Source organism: Typopeltis vanoorti, chromosome 21 (assembly GCF_054136105.1).
Source record: "Typopeltis vanoorti isolate ZY-2024b chromosome 21, IOZ_Tvanoo_1.0, whole genome shotgun sequence".
Taxonomy (NCBI): domain Eukaryota; kingdom Metazoa; phylum Arthropoda; class Arachnida; order Uropygi; family Thelyphonidae; genus Typopeltis; species Typopeltis vanoorti.
The window spans coordinates 25,538,706-25,561,467 of NC_143569.1; the positions used below are offsets into that span (position 1 = coordinate 25,538,706).

Sequence of the window (22,762 nt, forward strand, 5' to 3'; positions counted from 1 at the left end):
CATGCAGATGGATGTGCAAGGAAGGAGGAAGCATGGGCGGCCAAAGAAGAGATGGAGGGAGCTGGTAGAAGAAGACTTGAGGATGAAGAACTTGGATGTGGTGACAGCCCAAGACAGGAGGATGTGGAGGAGACTCATCATTAACAGTGACCCCACTTAAGTGGGACAAGCTGCAGAAGAAGAAGGATAGATTACAAAGACTGATTGAGGGAATGTAGTTTTCAGAGCCTTGTGAATAGGAGGAGAGCAGATATGATTGAGACACATAAGTTAGTATGGAGTTATTACTGAATTAATATTGAAGAAATTTTTCATAGAATTGGAGATGAGTAGAACAAGAGATCGTCCCTGGGAATTGTATAAGGAGGGTGTGAACGAGGGAGCAGGTTCTTTACATGGAGAGTAACTGGTGTGTGAAATGCATTGCTAAAGATATGATGACTGCATAATGTTGAATATGTTTAAAGCACAATATGCTTGCTTTGCTCCATGTGCAATGAGTCTTTTGACTCCATGAAAGCTTGGTATTTATAGTAATATTCAAGTTTACTATAGTAAGAGATCACTGTAGTTCAGTATCAATATGTTGCTGAATTCTTAGCATGTAGCAGGAATGCTAGAACAGAGGTATGCATGACCTAGAAAGTTTTTTTGCTTTGTAAAAAATCTGATACCAAAGCATACTTTACTTTTTAGGTGCACTTTTTCTAGGAGCATATTTGAAGAGGAGCAATTTCCCTAAGTTCTTTGGTTTCCATACTTTTTTGATGAGATCTCATATGTTGCTTACTTTTTTGAAGTTTGTTTTTTAAGATTAGTATAATCATTTAATTTCAGTTTCTGGAAATGTTTTTAATTGATAATGGTAGGGGAGCATCCATAGCTCAGTCAGTATAGATGAAGACCTGGGTTCAATTCCTATTAGTGATTTGAGGAACCTTTATCTGGTCTCTTTCAACTAAAGGTGAGTTAACTGGCCTCATATGGAGGTGGAGGGTTTTTTCCTCCTGGTAACATGTTTTTCATCCCTCAAAACAGGCAAACCCGCCCCGTGAACACACACGCAGCTACAGCCATAAAATATACTATGGCAAGGAGGGCAACGGGAAACCACCTTGCTCATAATCATCTCCCTAGTATGGTATCGTATAGCTACCCCGACCAGCTGTACGGCTGAGAATAGGATGGAATGGTATATGTTCTAAAAAATTCTAGTAAAATAATTTAGTATTTCCTGATAGTTTACAGAACAATCCCTGTAACTTGTAATTTTCATAATTTAGCATTATACTCAGTATTCTTTTTAACTTAACAGACAGGACTGTTGAATGCTCTGATGTATCTCTTAGAAGCATTTTCCATTTTCCTTGGTGGATTTTTATCTGATTTTGTTCGATGTAAAGGATATTTAAAAGTTACTCCGACAAGAAAATTATTTCAAACTATAGGTAAGAAAATTTTCTTCAAATATAGGACTGATAAAAAAAAAGTATTGAAGTGGTTTCGAAAATATTTTAGCATTGTTATCTAACTTGCATGCAACTATTTAGTTCTGTAATATCATTCATTGCATGATCGAAATAATCCTGTCATTCACTGCTAATGAATTTGGGGCATGATATGATTCTTTCTGAGTGTTGATTGTTATTCAATTTCACTTGACTTTGGTACTTTGCAATTTAGTTTGTAGAACAGACAAATATGTTGGAAATTCTTATCCTCATTAATTGTAAACAAGAACTCCCCCCCCCCTCTTTTGTGGGTGTGTATGTATTTATGTATCAACTTTATAACTCAGTACTATACCAGTATAGTATGCAGCTGGGATCTTGCTTGTGAAATCCATTATTGTCATTCTACATTTTTGAATTGTTAGTTACATTGAGGATAATCTGTAAGCTTCAGATCAAAATATTCGGTTATATATATTAGTAATACATTTTCTTTTGTCTACATGTTTTTAAATTTGTTTTCTCTACTATAAAATAATTTTTTCTTTATAGCATCATAGGTTAAACATATATGTAATAGTACGCTAGGTTGAACAGGTGGAAGATTAGCAAGAAAAACAGAAACACATTGTATTTGAATATATACAAGGGTGCTCTGAAAAGTTCTCAGTCTAACAATGAAAAAACAAATTTATAATTTCGAAATTATTTTTATTTTATTTTTCAACATAATCTCCCTTAAGACTAATATCTTTATTCCAGTGATGCTCCAGCACCATTATCACCTGTAGTGGTTCTCAGTAAGATCTGCAAAATGTTTTTAAATTTTCATTATAGCTGCAATCACCTCTTGATTTGAAAAAAACATTGACCAGCAAGGAAGAGTTTTAGTTTTGGGAAGAGATAGAAGTCAGATGGAGAAAAATCTGGGAAACAGGGTGGATGCTCCAACAATTCATAGTGCAGATCCCTTAATTTTCCCATTGCCAAAATGCCTTTGTGGTCAGGTGCATTGTCTTCATTTTTTTCTTCTGCAAATCAGGTCTTTTCTCACAAATTTTTTCATCAAATCTGGTTAAAAGATCGGAATAATATTCACTGGTTATTGTTTTACCTTTTTCAAGATGATTAATAAACAAAATGTCTTTAGCATCTCAAAACACTGATGTCATGACCTTTCCTGCTGATGGAACCGACTTTGTCTTCTTTGGTGCTGAACAACTGGCTTCTGTCCACTGTTTGGACTGCTGTTTGGATTCAAGTGTGTAATGGTGAATCCGAGTCTCATCCATAGTAACAAATCGACACACAAAAACAGTTTTATTCTTGTTAAAATGCTCCAAACACTGTTCAGATCAAAATATTTGGTTATATATATATTAGTAGTACATTTTCTTTTGTCTACATATTTTTAAATTTGTTTTCTCTATTATAAAAGAATTTTGCAAAGATTTTCATGCAAGTGCTTTTTTAATCTGTGGTGAGCAAGCGCAGCACCCATCTTGTGCAAAGCTTTTTCATTTGCAGTTCTTCATGTGCAAAATATATCCTACATGTTATTTTGAAATGTCTATAGTCTCAGCAATTTCACGCACTTTGACTCGCCGGTCAGTATCATATTGTGTACTTGATCGATGATTTCTGTTGTTGTTGCACTTTTTGGACGTCCTTCACGTAGATCATCTTCAAGGTTAGTACGGCCACGTACTAACCTTGAAGATGTTTTCACTTCATTTTCGACAATTAAGAAATGGGCCTTGGCAGCCCATTTCTTAATTGTCGAAAATGAAGGAGAAGAGTGCTCATAAACTTTTATGAACTTCAAATGAATTTCTTTTGCCTTTAAACCTTCTTTCACAAAGAATTTTATAATTGCATGATACTCAGTTTTATCCATTTCAAGGATAAAACTGAGTATCAATGAGTAAAACTGAGCAGCCAACACTTTTGCTTCAGACAGCTGTATAAAACAAACTACTTGATAGAATGACTTGCAATTTTACATGGATGCTTATGACAGATGTACCACTTAGAAAAAAAAAAATCTTGCCAATAGTGTTTTGCCATCTATGGTTAAAGGTGAGAACGTTTCAGACCGCCCTCGTACAGTATGGCACAAAAAAAAATAGTACTGAATAACTACAATAACATATTATTGTAGTTATAAGTTCAGTACTGTTTTTTTTTTTTTTGCACCGTACGTGTGTGTGTGTGTGTGTGTGTGTGTTGAGAGAGAGAGAGAGAGAGAGTGTAGAATCATACTCGACAAAAAAGTTATTGTAAAAATCTCATGTAATCATATATTATAGTTATGTATAAATTTCATACATGATAATAAACAAAAAGAAATTAAAATATATTTAAAGTAGTCAACCTGCTTAAGATCTTCATAATGAAATCCTTAGGAAACTATATAGAAATTTTAAATATGCATATTATTTTATATCTATAATGGTTCATTTATATCTTATGTCATCATAATACTTAATAATTACTGCAGTAATTACATTCCTAGCAACCACCTGTAATGTAATGGCAACCTATTGTTGCTTGAGTTTCACTATGAATCTAATTAATGGACATACACCATGGTTACGGTTTTTGAAACATCTGGCTTTTTATGGAAAAGGTAGAATATTAGCTAAAACTAAGGAGAGAAAAGAAGAGCATAAAAAGTAGTGGAGGCAAGGTGAATTCCATAATGCCAGAAAATTATCATATAGATCTTTATCTACTGTCTCCAAGGAAAGAAAGACTGGAATTAATATTGAAGGACACATAATGTAACATGCATTTGTATTTTAGCCAGATCTGCTATATGCTCCATATAATAGGGAGTGAGATAAATCCTTTTTGTAAAGCAAGAAGAATGTGTTTTTTTTTTCTTTTGATTTAAAGTGTTCTCAAATGTAACTCTATTGGGATAGCAGTGCTTTACTTCAGTAATAGAGGAGAAGACTTCAATAAACTTCTCTGTTAAAGAAAAGACATGCAAGTACACTAGTTGAGTGAAATCTAATTTTTTTGTGATGTAAGTAATCTTAGATAAGACTTAAAGTGGATGAATGAATGGGTGAAGATCACAGAAAAATGAAAATGGGGTGGGGGAAGGGCAGTGATTAAAATAACAGAAAAAGAATGAAGTTTACAGTCCTTTGCCATGGAAAGGTTCAGAGTAACGTACCGCTGCCCTTGGTGTTTCTAGAGATTTCAATCAGTTTGGCATCAATGCCTGTTTTGCAAACTGCCTTCTTTCAGTCGGTTAATGCATGTCATGGTGGATGGCATCCTTTCTACGGGCTTCGCCACCGTTGCAGATGTCCAATGATAGCACACTTCATTTATCCTACTCCTTTGACAGACCATGTAGTTCTCAGATGTTTCAAGCATCAAGATCATCTATAACCAGTTCCTTAATAACTGATTTTCACTGAGTCAAGGATAACCTAGTCACCTTCAATGTCTTTTTTTTTCACATAAGGGAGCTCATCTCACCTTCCCTTATCCTCAGTAATAGACACATCACCAGAAAGGACAAGACCTCTCTTCTTGGACTTTTTTTTTTCTTCTCATTCTCAAAAAAACACAGTTAGCCTAGTGGCTATGCACTTCGCAACCATATGCCTGGGAAAGGAGTGTCCTGGGTTCGATTTCTGTCGCTGATGTGAGGAGCTTAAGGATCTTTCTCAGACATAGCCAAGTTAGCGGGTCTTGGACAGCAGGGTTTTTCTCCCCAGTTTATCTGGAGGGTTTTCCTACTGCAAACAGGCAAACTGGCCCTGTGAACACACGAGCTACAGCCACAGGATGTACTGGGAAACATAGGGCTAGTCACCTTATCCTCAGGGTGGGTACGACTTAGAAGGACTTGAGTTAGCCCATAACAGGCCAGTAGGCCTAATACGCAAAAGGGAGAAGAAGAAAGAAGATCCTCTAAAAAAACTAGGCATTAAAACCTAAGTTTTTTCTTGGTTTTATTCGTTGACCATATATTAATAAATGATATACACAAATTGTCAGCAAGTTTCACCAGCTATTCTGTCTGGTTTCTTCAGGACAAGTATGGTGGTACAATAACGTTTTCTAGTAAAAAAAAAAAGAGTGGAGTAACACAGTCAAATAAATTAAAATTAAAACTGACGCGTAACATCATAAGCATGGAGCGTGGTGTCTCAGTCATTGTTTATTGAGCGCGTTGTATAGTTTTTAGCGAAATGAAATTCTGGTAAGCTGAGTGAATTTATTAGGCTTTTCCAGATGTCTTTCAAAATCATTCCTTGATTTCTGTTTAGATTTTTCTCCCAGATGGAGTACAACCACAGCTTCTCTGAAGTTTCTACATTGAAAATCTTCTTCTATATAAGGCATGGCGCTGTTATCCCAATTGATGGTGTGGTTAGAGATCAAGAAGTGATCTCTAACCTGAAGTGTCTGTTCTGTTGTTGTTGTTAACGTCCCCTATATGTTCTATTTTTTGAATTTCCAGGCTTCTTGATGTTTGGCTTATAATTTAATCCACAGGAACATGGGATGTTGTATACACCTGTGTATTTGAAGAAGGCAATATCCTTAGGAGATCTTAAAATGTGGTGTATAGTTTTGACAGGTTTCAGAGCAACTGTGACGTTGAAAGTCTTTATGAGTTTGGCTATTTTTGTTGAAACTGAGCCTGTGTAAGGGATGACGATGGACAATGTATATTGCGTGACAGGAGGTTGAAGCTGTATTAAGCAATGCATGAAGTCTTTCAACATCAGAGTTGCTCTCAAACCTGTCAAAACTATATGCCACATCTTAAGATCTCCTAAGGACATTAATGCCTTCTTCAAAATATGGAGGTGTATACACCATCCCATGTTCCTGGGATGTTGTACAAACATCAAGAAGCCTGGAAATTCGAAAAAAAGAACATATAGGGGACGTGAACAACAACAGAACAGACACTTCAGGATTAGCCCATCACTTCTCGATCTCTAACCACACCATCGATTGGGATAACAGCTCCATGCCTTATATAGAAGAAGTTTTTGATGTAGAAACTTCAAAGAAGCCGCGGTTGTACTCCGTTCGGGAGAAAATCTAAACAGAAATCAAGGAATGATTCTGAAAGACATCTGGAAAAGCATAATAAATTCACTCAGCTTACCAGAATTTCGCTAAAAACTATACAATGCGCTCAATAAACAATGACTGAGGCACCATGCTCCATGCTTATGATGTTACGCATCAGTTTTAATTTTAATTTATTTGACTGTGTTTTTTACTAGAAAATGTTATTGTACCGTCATACTTGTTGTGAAGAAGTCAGACAGAATAGCTGGTGAAACTTGTTGACAATTTGTGTATATCATTTATTAATATATGGTCAACGAATAAAACCAAGAAAACTCAAGTTTTAATATAATAAATTTAGTTTAATCCTTTCAACCAAATACAAAACAATAAAAAACTAGGCATTATTTTCTGTTCAATAAGCTATTTTATATCCACACAATAATCTTATGGGCAACCTTAGTAATATGTCCTCTAAACTCTAACTCTCTATCTACCAACACCCCTAAATTTCTAACTTCATCTTTTTCCTGGAGTACAGTTCCATCAGTGTGGAACACAGCTTGTAATCTGTTTATCCCAATATGCATTACTTTACACTTTTCCACATTAAATTGAACATCCATTATCTTTTTCCCATACTATCAACCTATTTAAATCATCCTGCAAGCTATACATTACCTTGATTAACTATTACCCTATCCATCTTTGTATCAAACAACTGAATATTTCCGTTCAAATTATTTCCTATATTATTTATGTACAAATTAACCTTCTCATGCATGAATTTTTATATTCATTTAAAAAAAATTATAATGGCATGATACAGTACCATTTAATTTTACAGTATTACCACGAATTCATTAATTTTGCTAAATTTGTGTCCTGTATATGTAAAAAATCGATGTCCTCATCTGAGGACATTATGCACTAATGCCAACAGACTAAAGACATATTTCTGGAAATGACTTAGACTTAGGAATTTATTTTCATTGAAAGACATTATAATTATGACAAAACAGATTATAAACAATTTTTATTTTGCTGAAACACTGCATGAATGATCAAAATTTGGATTACTTAGTACATACAAAAAAGTAGAACAATTAGAATTTACAGTAGAGCTATAAATCAAGAACAGTCTTATTCTCTTTGCCTCATTTCGTATGGAAAGACTGAAAACATTCCGGACAGATTGGAACCTCACATCTACCACAGATATATCTTGTTTTACTCTTGCAGTGTACATCTCTGCAATGATTGGCATTAGCACCTGTTGTCTTTTTTGGGAAGTGTTCACCACCGTCAAAACATTTCTCGTGTGGCATAGAGTGAATTTTGCATTTCTTTAATGCTGGTGGTATCTGACTTGAAGGGCATCCTCATTTCTTTGTACCTAGCTGAGCTAAACCTTGATATATCAAAGCAGTTGCCACTCTTCATTTGAATTCCAAAAAATCCAATTTTTCTTTTTCTTCCCATTTCCAAATGATCCATGCATTAGAAGCCACAAGAGAGTCCATAAGGTCCACTCCACCTATATGTTTGTTATAAACAGCTGAACCTCTGACATACACTGACAGCCTCCTTTCCTAAGTAGCTAGATACCACGTGTACTATTGAGTTATCAACCCATCTAGTGACAGCGCCATCAGAGGATGTGGTAACTGACATATTTCCTCATCCCATCTTCTACAAATCCTTTTCATTTTTCAATTTCTTGTCAGCACCTTGAAGTTGATTTCTTCTGCATGTACCTACATAATAAATAATATTTTCCTTTAGTTTCTTAATTAGGGGGATGCTTGTGAAGAAGTTGTCTGCATATACCTTGAAGTTTTTACCAGTTGTTCTACATTTTCACTTGCACTGAATGAGTGAATTTTGTCTTTCAGGATCTGCACCTACATAAAGATCAAATGTAGGTGCAGATCCTGAAATGCCTGCCCTCACCCACATTTTGAAACCCCATTTTTTTGGTTTCTTAGGTAAGTATTTTTTGAGTTATGAACGTCCCTTGAATGGACTCATCATCTCATCTACACTCTGAAATTCTTCTGTGCTGAAAGCAGCATGGAATGTTTCATGAAACTTTTGCAGCACTGGTCTTATACATATTGCTTTGTCTTTATTGTCAGTATTGTGTCTGAATCAACAAAATGCAAATATCGCCTTATGTCTTTCCATCTGTTCACTGACATCCATGCACAGTCCATGTTCGGAAGACCAATACTGCCTTACACGTGGGTATTTTATGTATGTCATGACAAGTACAATTCCAAGGTAAATTTTGAGTTCAGTTACAGTAAGTGCTAAATTATCTTTGCCTTTACGGCATGCATACAGATTAGTTTGTTTCACAATTTCATCCATCAGTTCATCTGGAAACAGCTGTGAAAAATAGTCTACAGGGCTCTCTCTGTGAATATTTACTTGGTGTTTTCCTCTAAACTGTAGTTCGGTACCAGCAAAGGGATTATTTTTCTCACTAAACCACACTGGTTGTCTCTGCAATGGCATATGACCAGCAACAGCTGTATTTTGCACACTAGCTGGACTTTGAACGTTGTGAGTCTGACCAACAGGGAAGGAAACTGAACATCACTGTCTTCACTTGAACTATCACCCTCTGTAGGATCATTTTGTGGTGCTGGTATGTAGGATCATCATCAGAATCACTCAGCTCCAAACTATCTTCAGATTCCTCCAACAGTTTTTCAATCTCTTCTTCAGTAAGTCTCTTGTGATAATAGGCCTTTTTTATGCCTGATGGACCTGGCTTTTGGTTATCCATCTGTAAAAGAGATGATAATGCCAATTAACACACTTACTATTCATTATGTTTGCAAAAATAAAATAAATAAAATTATAAAGATATTGTACAAGAACTTTCTAACCTCAAACTATTTGCTACATAGATTACCTCACAAACATATTGTCCTAATGTAAGGGCAGGTTGTTTTCAAGTTCATTTTATGAATATGGTAATAAACATGAACAAATTAAATATTCACACTTCATCTACCAGGTATAACAATATATAAAACCATACTAAACTTTCCAGAAGACTCATAAAATCACCAAATTCAAATCAACAAAACAGTAGCTTTTCACTCTCCTTGATACCACCACCATGCTGCACTGCAAAGAGATTGGTATTCCTGCGACTCTGTTGAAACTCCTGCCATCTGGTGTGGTTTCTAAGAACACTTTAGTCTCCCTAGATGAGGACTACATGCATACAGTAGCACTAAATTATGAATGAATAATTATTATAAGGGAAAATATATGTGTCCTCATATGAGGCCCTTATGCATGAGAGGGTTAAACAGCAGTGGTCCAAGCACAGAGTCCTTCGTCACCCCCCCCCCCCTAGTCACCTGTCTTCTCCTGGATTCTGCTTCTTCAGAGTTCCATGTGGTATCCTGTCATATCTATCCTATCCCAATGGCTTTAACAGGCCTTTAAGGCCCACAACCTTCCAAGCATGCTTGGATTTCGTAACTGAAATACGAGGACAGAATGGTCACTCCTATGCCTCAAGGTATTCTTGACTGTATCCCTGTGTGTTCAAGGGGCCGGTTTGCCTACTTGCGGGATGAAAAACACTAGATAAGCTGGCGGAAAAAACCCTACTGCCCGTGCCCAAGACCGGCTAACTTGGCTATGGCTGAGGAAGATCCTTCAGCTCCTCACGTCTCCGACGGGAATCGAACCTAGGCCACTCCTTCCCCAGGCATATGGTTGCGAAGCGCAAAGCCACTAGGCTAACCGCGCGGACGGTATCCTGTCATATGCCTTTGCAAAATTCAGCAGTATCATCGTGTAGCCATTCTCTTTATCCAACTCACTCTGTTATAAAAAGTTAGTAGATTAATAATGCATCACCAACCCTTCACAAAGACTTGCTTGATCCTCTACAAGGAACAGCACAGCTTCGTGAAAGGTTGTATTTTTATTCATATCCACCCATTCCTGAATTCTCATTTTGACCAACTTTTTTCAGTACAGTTACTACTACTCCTGAGATACTATTTGGTCTGTAACTTGCTACCACAGACTTAGATACTTATTTATGCAGTGGAATTATTTTTACCCTGCTTCCACTCTCTTGAGACTTTGTTAGAGCTGAGTCTTAAATTGAACAGCCTAGTCAAAGGCATTGCCAGTTCCCCTGTATATTCTTTTAAAACATGAGCCAATATCTTATCTAATCCAACAGCTGTATTTTCATTCATATTTTGCAATATCCTAAGTACCTGCAGTTCATCGGTCTTTTCTCACATCGGTTCCTGTTACTTCTGCCATAATATCTCACTTGGATGATATACCTTTTCAAGGTGGTCACTCGGTAGTCAACAGTATTGTCTGTCTCTTTAACCTCTCTACCATCGGCACTAATTAAAGATATCCTTCTGTAATCATTCTTCCTCCTACTTGAGGAAGTAGGAGGAAGAATGATTACAGTATAATCATAACCCAAAGAGTTTGTGAAAGCTAGCCACCTCTAGCTTTTCTATTATCTTCATTACATCCATGTGTGATAATTGTCTTCTTTTCCTGCTTGTATGCAAATGTATTTTTGAAATCCCTCCCTCTCTCACATGACCAATCTTGCAATCTCAGAAAGATTCCAAAAATAAGACTGGCCAGCCTGGTTAACAATTTACACTCTGGCTAACAGGTGTGGATTTGAATCTCACTGTGACATGAAGTTTGCAAATGTCTTTAGATGAGAGATGATTTTCTTCTCTTGCAAGACTTGAAGGGTTACAAAAAAGTACTGTATTTTGCCAAGAGGTGGTGCATTGTAAACGTTGCTGGTGGTGATAAGCTCTGCTGAAAGATGTCATTTTTTCATAATTTAGATAATAATAGATTAATTCACTGTAGGTTATTGTTTTATATAGCTGTGTGTGTGGTAGACTGAGTTATTTAGTTTTTAAGTAAACTGTGCATTTTTTTTTTAAAATTCAATATTGTTGGCACCTATGTGTGGTAGAACAATGGAAGCAAAGACATCAAATGTTAGTTGATTGAATTTCCATGATTTTGTTTAGTGCAGCATGTGCGAGATATATTCATCTCGAAACCTGAAGGGCTTAACAGAAAAAGAGAGAAACTAGTGACGATTGTTTAGTCAGTGTTTTAAGAATGAGTGTCATTTGGATGGAGAGAGTAAAGCAAGTGTTTACTTCTGCTTTAAATACTAGAAAATGTTAATGTCCAAATTAATCATGAACATGTACTCGTGAAAATACAAGAGAATGAAGTGGACTTATATAACGAAATAGCGTGCTTGCATGTTATCCTTCACAGCATAAAGCACAAAATCAAAAAATTGCAGAAATGTCATTTTCAGAAATTAGCAGAGCTTTAAAGGGGGAGAAGCAGGTCTGAGATAAAACGAAGTAAGGAGAAAATTTTGTATGGAGATTCTGTGATCAGAGGAGTATTTAATGAAAGAGAAACAAAATCTCTTTTTCCTGGCACAAAAGTTAATAATATTAGTGATGCTATCTGGATGCAGAAAGATTAGATGAAAGAACTGATTGTCTTGATTGGCACTAATGATTTGAGAGGTGAGAAGTATTTTATGAGGGAGGGTCAAGGAGTTGTTGCATGAAGCAAAAAAGAAGGATGAGAAGGTGAAGATTGTAAGCATCCTGCCTCACCGTGGTAGAGGTCAACTGAAGAGAAGGGCTTTGTAGCAAACAAATCAATACACAGATTGTGCAGAAAGAATGATGTAGGGTTTGTACACCTATGGTTTGAGTTTGACAGAAAGAAGGATTTCTGTAATGCTGATGGTATGCATTTAAATAGTTTTGGTGTCATGTTTCTAGAGAGAGCTTTGTTTACCAAGAGTGCTGAAGTGCAAAGTCAGGAAAACTTAGGCAACTAAGATGGATGCAAGTGAGTGCGTGTAGGCCCATGAGGCGAGTGAGTATGAGAATGACCAACAAATGCAGAATCTAGTCTCTCAAGCAACAACATTGAATAGGGAAGTCAATTCAATAAATTTAGTTTAATCCTTTATCCAAGTGTGAACAAACAAAGTTTGCGCCTGAAAGTATCTTCAGGACTGGGGTAAGGTGGTACAACACCAGGGCGACTCCTTGCAAAGGTGGAGCAAGCTACCAACACTCCCATCTCAGTATCTCCCATAATGCAAAACATATCTCCTTGCGGATATGTCTAATGTTATGCATTAAGGGAAGGGCCACTACCCAGACTAGTTTCGACCTTTATTGAGGTCTCTTCAGTGGGAGCCAGGCCCAAGTGGAGATACTAGCCAGAAGCATTAGCAGGTCATCTCTACCTATAGGAGTTGCCAAATGGTGTGCCACTTTTTTAATAAATTACTCTGGATTTAGAGAAAGATGTTGAAAGTTTATTTTTCACTTAATCCTTTATCCAAGTGTTTGCTCACACTTTATCCAAGGACTGGGGTAAGGTGGTATAAAACCAGGGCGACTCCTTGCAAAGGTGGAGCAAGCTACCAACACTCCCATCTCAGTATCTCCCATAATGCAAAATGGGAGTGTTGGTAGCTTGCTCCACCTTTGCAAGGAATCGCCCTGGTGTTGTACCACCTTACCCCAGTCCTGAAGATACTTTCAGGCGCAAACTTTGTTTGCTCACACTTGGATAAAGGATTAAATTAAATTTATTATATTCTCACCAAGTGAAAAATAAACTTTTGGAAGTCAATTCAGGAAATAAAAGTATATGGGAGCCTAAAGTGATACTACGATTTCTATATACTAATATCAGAAGTATCAGGAACAAGGATGACTTTCTGGCATTGGTTAGTACAACCTCGCCAAAAGTTATAGGCATTTATGAGACGTGGCTAACAATAGTTGCAGAGATAGAATGTGAAGGGTTTAGTATTTTCAGGGAGGATAGCGAAGATGAATTGCAGCCAAAAAGCCAAAAAGAATAGGAGACAGGTCGGTTCTTTTGAAACAGTCTAGTGTGAGATTGAGACCAGTATGTCAAAATATACGATTGGTTGCTACTATAGACAAGGGGATTCCAGGGATGATCAGGAAGATGTGTGCAGGGTGAGTAATTATTATTGGGGATTTCAATTATGGAGATATAGATTGGAAGGAAGAAAGATCACATGGCAGAAAGGAAATGGGATTTATACACCTACTAAGAGATAATTATTCGATTCAGTATGTGATGGAGAGGACTTGGGTTATGAGAGTATTAGATCTGGTTGTAGGATAGAAAAGCTATCCATAACCATGGTGGTTACTCTGATTGGGGAGAGTGACTGTGCTGTCTTGACTTTGGATGTTGTAAAGCAATGAGGAATATTCTGTCATGAAGGGGGTATATGTGAAACTACAAGGCAGGTGATTATGACAAGCTTAGGAGGAAGCTTAAGGCTATGTCATGGTTAGTAGTGCATGGGAGATAGTTAAGGAGCATCTGGAGGAAGCAATATCAGATTGCATACCCAAAGTCAGGAGGATTAATCAGGTAGGAATTAGATGGATGGGTATTATCATTAAGCATGAGCTGTAAAAATATAAATTGTTGTGGAGGGTATATAAGGAAATATATATGAGGTATATATATTATTATTATTACGGGCAACCCCAAGGAGTCCTTAGACTCATCGAGGGAGGCCCTAACATCATGTCAAGAACAACTATTTGACATTCACACAGTATTTATCATACCTCGCCTTGAACTCATTCACAGTCATGGCACCCACAACAGACTCTGGCAGCTTATTCCACTCATTCACCACTCTCCAAGTAAAAAACCTAGCTCTAACACCCTTGCTAGCCACACTCTTGCCCAGTTTCCATGTATGGCCCCCATTCCTCCCACCACCACCACCAGTCCTATTCTCAAAAATATCTTCTGAATTAATCTTATAGAAACCCTTCAGTAATTTGAATGTCTCAATCATATCACCCCCTTTTCCACCTATCACCCATTTTCTTTTCTGCAATCCACAAATCTTCAACCTGTTCTTATAAGGTTCATTCCATAGACTTGCTGTTATCTTGGTCACTCGTCTCTGGATCCTCTCCACCTCCTCCCCATCAAGAAGAAACCCTGGCACCCAAATCTGGGCACAGTAGTCTAGATGGGGTCTTATCAAGGCTCGATACAGAGGAACAATAACCTGTTTGTCTCTGCTTGTTAAAGTAGTTTTCAGCAACCAAGTGATTTGATAAACTGATTTAGCCACTTTTGCGATGTGCCACTTAAACTTCAATTCCCTATCCACCAACACTCTCAAATCCCTGGTCTCGTCATATTATATATATACTGCTGTTAATCTTTTCACCCCAAAATGCATAACCTTACACTTTGCCACATTAAATTGACATCCATTTTCCTTAGCCCAGTCCTCCAAACTATCCAAATTATCTTGCAAAATTTTGACATCCTCTGCACTCACTATTGCTCTACCCAACTGGTTGGGTAGAGCAATATTATCAGAATATACAGAATATATAAGGTATATAAGGAGAGTATATAAGGAAATAGATGACCAGTAAGCTCATGAACAGCACACAGCCAGGCAAGAAATCTGACCAGTTTGGTAAAGAAGACAAAATCATATTATGGGAAGAAACCAGCCAAGCAGGCCAAGGGTTATTTTGAGATTGCAGTAAGACTGCGGTAGCAAATTATAGACCAATCAGTATCTCAGGAGTGGTGGTAAAAGTGCTGGAAAATCTGGTTTAAAAGAGAATTTAGGAATGGGTGGCTAAGAATTTAATACCATGAGGGGCAACATGACTTTGTGAAGGGTTGGTCTTGCCATAGTAATTCACTAACTTTCTATAATAGAGTGACAAAAAGGAAACGGCTACATGCTGTAATTCTGCTGGATTTTGGAAAAGCATTTGACAAAATACTACATGGAACTCTGTTATGCAAATTAGAACCAATAGGAATAGATATGCCACTGATTATATGGATACAAGGGTAGCTGATGGATAGATAGTGGTATATGGAGGAGCAGAATTCAGGAGAATGCAGATGACTTGTGTGCCATAAGGTTCTGTGCTAGTGCCATTACTGTAATTTGTACATAAATGATATAGAAAGTAATGTTAAGGGAAATATTCAGTTGTTTGCCAATGATGCAAAATTGGACAGAGTAATAGTTAATGAAGGTGATGCGAAGAAGTTGCAGGATGATTTAAATATGCTGTCAGTATGTGCAAAAGATAATGGCTGTCAGTTTAATGTGAAGAAATGTAAAGTATACATTTTGAGATTAATAGATTATAAGCTTTGTTCCACCCTGATGGAACTGCACTCTATGAAATAGATGAAACTAGGGATTTGGGAGTGGTAGTGCATAGAGTTGAAGTTTAGAGGACATATTGCTAAAGTATCCTGGGTATTTCATAGGATTACTTATCTATTGAAGAACATAACAAGGAAGTTATTCCTCTTTATAAGACCTTAATATGTCAACATATTTAACACTGTGGTCACCTGGGATCTTGGGGATGAAGAAACGGTATCAAGGATCCAGAGGCAAGTGACCAAGACAGTGAATGGTCTATGGAATGCCCCCCCCCCCCTATGAGGACAGATTAAGGGTTTTTTGGTTTCCAAGTTGATGGATGGGTGAAAAGAGGGGATATGATATATGTGATATTTAAAGATTTTTATTAGGATTAATGCAGGGGAAATATTTCAGCACTTACCTAGAGGTGACAGAACAATAGGTCTTCCCTGGAAGTTGAGTAAGAGTGTAGTTAGTAGGGGTATGAGGACTAGATTTTTCATTGGACAGTGGCGAACGAGCAGAGGTTGACAGTCATTTGTGAGTGCTTTTTCTCTTAATGGTTCAAGAAGGGAGGTATGATAGATAATGTGTGGATAACGTGTGTCTCTTGCGATGAGTTTCAGACTCCATGGAGATACCCATGCAATAATAATAATAATATTTGATTGCTAGAGCTAGGGGAACTATGGCATTGAATCCTTAATTCCCCTCCCATTGCACTAAATGGTACCATATTATCTACTATTGAGCTTCCTTGGTACTGAATTCATAAATAAATAAATAAATAATAAATAGAATAATAGAATAAAAAGATAAGCAATACATATTAAAGTATTCTGTTTCTAGTTTCAGTCCTTGCTGATTATTACTAGCATTCCAGCAGGAAATTTAAAAAGTTCATCTAGGGTGGCAAAATGATGATTTTGCATAATGAGGTTATGGCAAATATCATAATGATGCATTTTCATATTTATGCCTGGATGTATGCTTATTAACTGTTACCATATGTTATAAATTAAAACTACCAAGAAATTATATACTTGGTTTAATCCTTTATCCAAGTGTAAGCAAACAAAGTTTGAGCTTGAATTATTTTCAGGACTGGGACAACTCGTATATAGAAGCTAATGACTTCACATCACTTGCCTTAGTATCCCATAATGCAAAGCACATATCCTTGCAGACATGTATAATGCTATGCAATGTGAAGGATCACTAAACAGACTGGTTTTTGACTTTTATTTAGGTCTCATCAGCGGGAGCCAGACCCAAAAGTGATATGAAGTCATTAGCTTCTATATACGAATTGTCTCAGTCCTGCAAATACTTCAGATACAAACTTTGTTTGCTCTTGGATAAAGGATTAAACTAAGTATATAATTTCTTAGTATCTTTAATTTATAGTATAACCAAGTGGAAAAATTTCCTGCAATGTTACCATATGTGTTTGAGGTCAGTTTTGTCTTTGAAGGAACAAACTGGTTTTAGACATGGAAAATCATGTGTAGATAATACTTGTCTCTTAAAATAAATCTATTGAAAATATAATATTAATTTAATTTGGAGATACATTTAGCCTTTATAAATTATGAGAAAGCTTTTGATAAACTAATTAGGGAAAATGAAGTATAATGAAAACACAAGAATATCGATTACATTTAATACTGTTCAAAGTTTTTAATTATTCTTATTTTTAAAAAAAATTTATAATAAATTAACAGCAGAAACTGAAATTAATCAAGGTGTAAGACAAGGCTGTAGTTTATTGTCAACTCTATTCATTGTGTATATATCTATATACACTGCTTGGAAAGAAGTCAACGGACACCATAATATGAGGAACAAACAGCCATGGAATCTACCTTAATAAGATGTAGGACTTCCTTTTGCTGTGATGACTACAGCAATCCTAACGGACATACTTTCCACAAGTGTATGATGGCGATCAATGGGAATTTTAGACCATTCTTCCTGTAGGCATGTAATGAGGTCCTGGACTGTTGTGGGACAGATGTCTCTTGACCTTACCCAACACTCCAGTCTATCCCAGAGATGTGCAATAGGGTTGAGATCAGGGCTCTGTTGGTGCAAGTGATGCGTGGTGATGTTCATGTCCACAAACCACGCTGTTACAGCAGCAGCAGACGTGACAGTGCATTGTCTTGCTAAACGAGACAATGGTCAATTCCATAGAAACTCCACAAAGTAGGATACATTGCTTTGTTCAGAATGTTCAGATACTTCTCAGACTTCAGTTTACATGGTACCACAAACAGAGGTCCAAGACCAAACCAGGAAAAACAGAACCATACTATCACTCTGCCACCTTCGAATTTCATAGTTGTGGTTATGCGCACTGGTAAGAAAGGTTCACCGGGTATCTGTCTCACCTACACCCATCCATCTGCTCAGTTAGAAGGTGTAGTGAGATTCATTGCTCCATAATATAGCTTTCCAAGCTTACACTTCTCAATATGCAAGCCACACATTATATAAACCAACATGCAGCAGCATCTTCAGGTCCTGCCATGGAAATCCATGTTGTGTCTTGGTTCTGAATGATTTTTGTGCAGATTCATGTCCCAGTTGATGCCCAAAACTCCATGTTCAATGTATCGGCAGATCAATGGTGTTTTTTTCATATTATCCTTTGTAGTACCCTATGGTCACTTTCAGTGAGTATGGTGGGTCATCCACTGTGAGTAGCACTTGTAGTTGACTCCTTACACTTCTATCTCAGTATAGTATCATTGATTGTTAACCTGAAATGGCCCAATTTGCTGAATAGATAACCCTGCAACATTCTGTCACAGTGCCCCTTTCAAACTCTGTCAGTTTCCTTCTCACAAAATTTCACTCAGACACAGTTGCACTGACTTGGGAGCATTGTATTCCTACATTATTCCTACTTCTTTCCAAGCAGTGTGTGTGTGTGTGTCGATCCAATTATAAAAATGTGGAAAACGAAAAAAAACAAGGTTTCCAGTTAACAAGAAATTCTGTTGTCATTACTGTATGTAAATGATCAGATTATATTACAAGATAATTGTAAATGACCTACAAAAACGAGTTTATGAATTAAATAAAATAAGCCAACAACATAGTCTAAAAATTTTACAAAAGAAAACAAAAATGCTATGGAAAACAAATTTTCGATGGTATTTATAGACAGAGATCATATTAGATCAAAAAGAGTCATAATAGAGAAAATAATCTATAACAGGCAAATGCTTAATTCTTGTTGAGAAGAAGGAAAATCTGGAGCACCAAGAGTTAAATTAAATGAGACAAGAGAGGCAAATGAATCTCACCATGCATTTATAGGGTGGCTTTTATCTATTCACCCATAAGTTTTCACCCTCGTCCGTATTCTTTCAAATTATTTTAATTTTTATTTACACATGCACATAACAGTACTGATGCACTCAGAATTTCTAGATTAAAGAAAAATTTTACATTGATTTTAATTAATCTCTCCTTGATCCATAATGGCTGGAATATTGAGGAAGTGATAGAAAAAATGGATGAAAGAAGAAAATGGAAGAATAAGAACAACGATGATGAAGCCCATGTTAGATATAAAGAGATCAATAAACAAGTAAAAATTCTGGCTAAAAAGGCAAAGGAAGATTGGCTCGACCAAGTCTGCAAGGAAATAGAGGAAAATTATACAGCAAAGGATATAAGAAAGGTCTATGAAGGCTTGAACTTGATTTCAGGGAAGAAAAGGACAAAAAGCAGCACTTTGAAGGATGAAAGAGAAAAGATCATGTTGGAAAAAAATGATAAGGTGGAAGAATTAGGTAACAGAACTTTATGGAGATGAAGATAATCTGGAATATGATCACATAGAAAATGATGATACCCCAGAAATTAAGGAATGGGAAACCGAAGTGGCCATCAAAAGAATAAAGGATAGGAAAGCTCCAGGAGTGGATGATATTTAAGGGGAGCTGCTGAAGGCATTAGGAAAGGAAGGAATAAAACTTCTATCCATCATTTTTAATAGAAGTCTTTTGGATCTAGTAAATAAAGTAAAGATCTTTGTAAGATCTTTACAAAGATCTTATTTTGTTCCTATTCCCAAATCTATAGGAACGATGGATTGCAATAAGCACAGAACTATCAGCTTGATTAGCCATGTTGCAAAAGTCCTAATCAACATAATATATAGAAGAACAGAACACATGATAGAGAGAGAATTAAATGAAGCACAATTTGGTTTCTGGAGAAACAGTGGAACTAGGGAAGCCATCCCAACACTATGGATATTGGGGGAAAGAACGATCGAGTGCAATAAAGATTTATATCTATGCTTTGTGGTTACGAAAAAAGCTTTTGATAATGTTCATCTGTTTTATTTGATATTATGCATAAAATAGATGGAAAATTATCAGATTGCTGTTATGACTATAAAACTCAAGAATCCAGGGTTACATTTGAAGGAGAGGATACTGAATGGATCCCCATAAGGAAGGGTGTGAGGCAAAGTTGTGAGATGGCTCCATTCCTTTTTAATGTCTGTAGTGAATGGATGATGAAAGAGGCCTTGGAAGACCTGAAGGATGGAATAAAGATAAATGGGCAGATGATATCACACTCATGAGCGAAACAGGAAGTTTGCGAAAAATTTTGAATAGATTGAACAGTGTTGGAAATGAGAGATATAAAATGAAAATAAATGTTCAAAAGACAAAAGTGATATAGATTTCAACGAAGGAAGATGGGAATGAAATCACTTTGAATGGACAAAGAATAGAGAATGTAAAAAGTTTTGAATACCTTGGGAGCTGGATAACAGATGACAATAGATCTAACTGTGAAATTAAGAACAGAATTAAACAAGCAAAAGCAGCATTTTTCTAAATTATACCACATATTAGGAAACAAAAATCTGAACAAAAAGTTAAAAGTAAGAATCCTTAAGACAATGATCTGGAGCATGGGGGACATATGCATGTAAATCCTGGATGATCAATAAGGAGATGACTCACTGATTGAATGCATTTGAAATGGTGCAAGAGAAAAAATGATCATATCAGCTGGACTGAAAGAGTGAAAAATGAAGAGGTCCTTAAAAGATTCAAAGTGAAAAAGACTATATGGCTAGTATCCAAAGAAGAAAAATAGCATTTTCAGGAGATTTGATAAGGGTTCTCCTGGAGAGCTCCCCAGAATAGTATTACAGGGATGGTGGAGGGAAGGAAAGGAAGAGGACGACTGCAATGGAAAGACAACATCAAAGACTGGACAGGCAAGTGTCTTACAGAAGCAAGAGAAAGAGAGGAATGGAATAGGACTGTTCATCAGCTGCAGCCCTCTCAAAAAAGGAGGCCACAGGATTAGATTAGATTTGCTGCTTAATAAATAATCTTTTTTGTTTTGTTCTTATGTGTTTATACCATTAAACAGTAAGATGAATAATTGCCAATATCCAAGATATTGTTCTGTTCTAAAATTATGTGCATTAGTTGTTCACCACTCAGACATTTATATAGATGAAATATGTTATTTAATTATGATTCATCTGTTATTTTAATCATATGCAAATGTTATATCAGTTTCAATGAACACTTTGCATCCATGTTTTGATTGACACACACACATCAAGGATGGTAGAGTGGTTAATACATTATTGTTAAGCTGTCCATGTTTTCTTTTTCTTTCTTTCGTTCTTTCTTTTTTGTCTTGCATAGTCACTTTGATAAGTAAGCTAAAAAGGTTTAGCAGCTTTAATGTAAGGGAAAGGCTGCTTTATATAAGCTTCCATTCATGAATTATATTGAATAAATGACAAGAAAAAAAAAATAGTTGAAATTTAGTAAATTTATTGCTATTCTACATTTATTTATTGTCATCTCTTTTTCTTTCTTTGTAGTGAACATGCTAAAGTTTATTTTAAAATATCACTTTTGGTACTATAAAGTACCAACAGCTAATACTGAAGATGAACTACAGCACCTAATGCAAAAATTTTAAACTATATGCAAGAAAGTGATGAGAGTAGGAAACCAGGTAGTGTCAAGGTGATGATGAATAGAGAAAGTGTAGAGCAAGTGAGACGATACAAATACCTTGGTAGTATAATACAAGAAAATGGAAAATGTGACATGGAAATAAAAGAATTAACAAAGGAAAATATGCATTTTATAACAAGAAAAATTTGTTTATTAATAAAATGAATAAAAATGTAAAGAAAAGGCTTATTAAGTTTCATATTTGGAGTATGACCTTATATAGACAATTGGGATGAAAGAAGCATGTTGGAGGCATTTGAAATGTGGTTATGGAGAAGAATAGAGAAAATAAAGTGGACTGAAAAAATTACCAGTGAAGAAGTATTACAAAGAGTTGAAGAAAGGAATTTACTAAAAACCATAAGACAAAGAAAGCTTAACTGATAAGACATGTATTAAGAGGAGAGAGCCTACTGAAAAGAATGATAGAAGGGAAAATTGAAGGAAAGCGACCAAGAGGAAGGAGATGACTAATGATGCTTAATGATATGGGCACAAGAGGATATCAAGAAATGAAGGAGGAAATTGGAGGAAGAGAATTTACTGAGATATATATGTATCATTGGACCTGTCAAGAGACAGAACGCTAATGATGATGATGATGAAAGTACCAAAGACTTTTTCAAGACTCTTTTTTTGCTAAGACTGTTTTTTAGTTAATAGTTTGTTACAATCAGTAAATTTATTGCGTGCGATAATTGTAATATATTCTGAGTGAAACAAAAAATTAACTTATGATTCAGATTTGTTTCATTAATTAAGTATATATTTATTTTTAACAGCTTATATTGGACGAGCATGTTGTCTGGCATTAGTACCTGTTGCTGGTTGTAATCAGGAGGCAGCAGTAGTGCTTTTGGCGGGATCTAGTTTAATGTTTGGGCTGAGTTCTGGTGGTGAAGGCCCTATAGTTATTGATATGTCTCCAGAGTTTGCAGGTATGTATAGTACATGTAAAC

General features: G+C 36.2%; 1 protein-coding gene across 2 annotated transcripts in view; it reads left to right on the top strand.

Moving 5' to 3' along the window:
- The window catches only part of LOC150094680 (sialin-like), a 143,780-nt gene that overhangs the window by 109,262 nt on the left and 11,756 nt on the right, over positions 1–22,762 (top strand). For both annotated transcript variants that reach the window (XM_090411368.1, XM_090411367.1), the window contains exons 9-10: positions 1,316–1,448; positions 22,586–22,741. In XM_090411368.1, the coding sequence (XP_090267494.1) occupies positions 1,316–1,448; positions 22,586–22,741 (289 nt within the window). The remainder of the gene's footprint in view (positions 1–1,315; positions 1,449–22,585; positions 22,742–22,762) is intronic.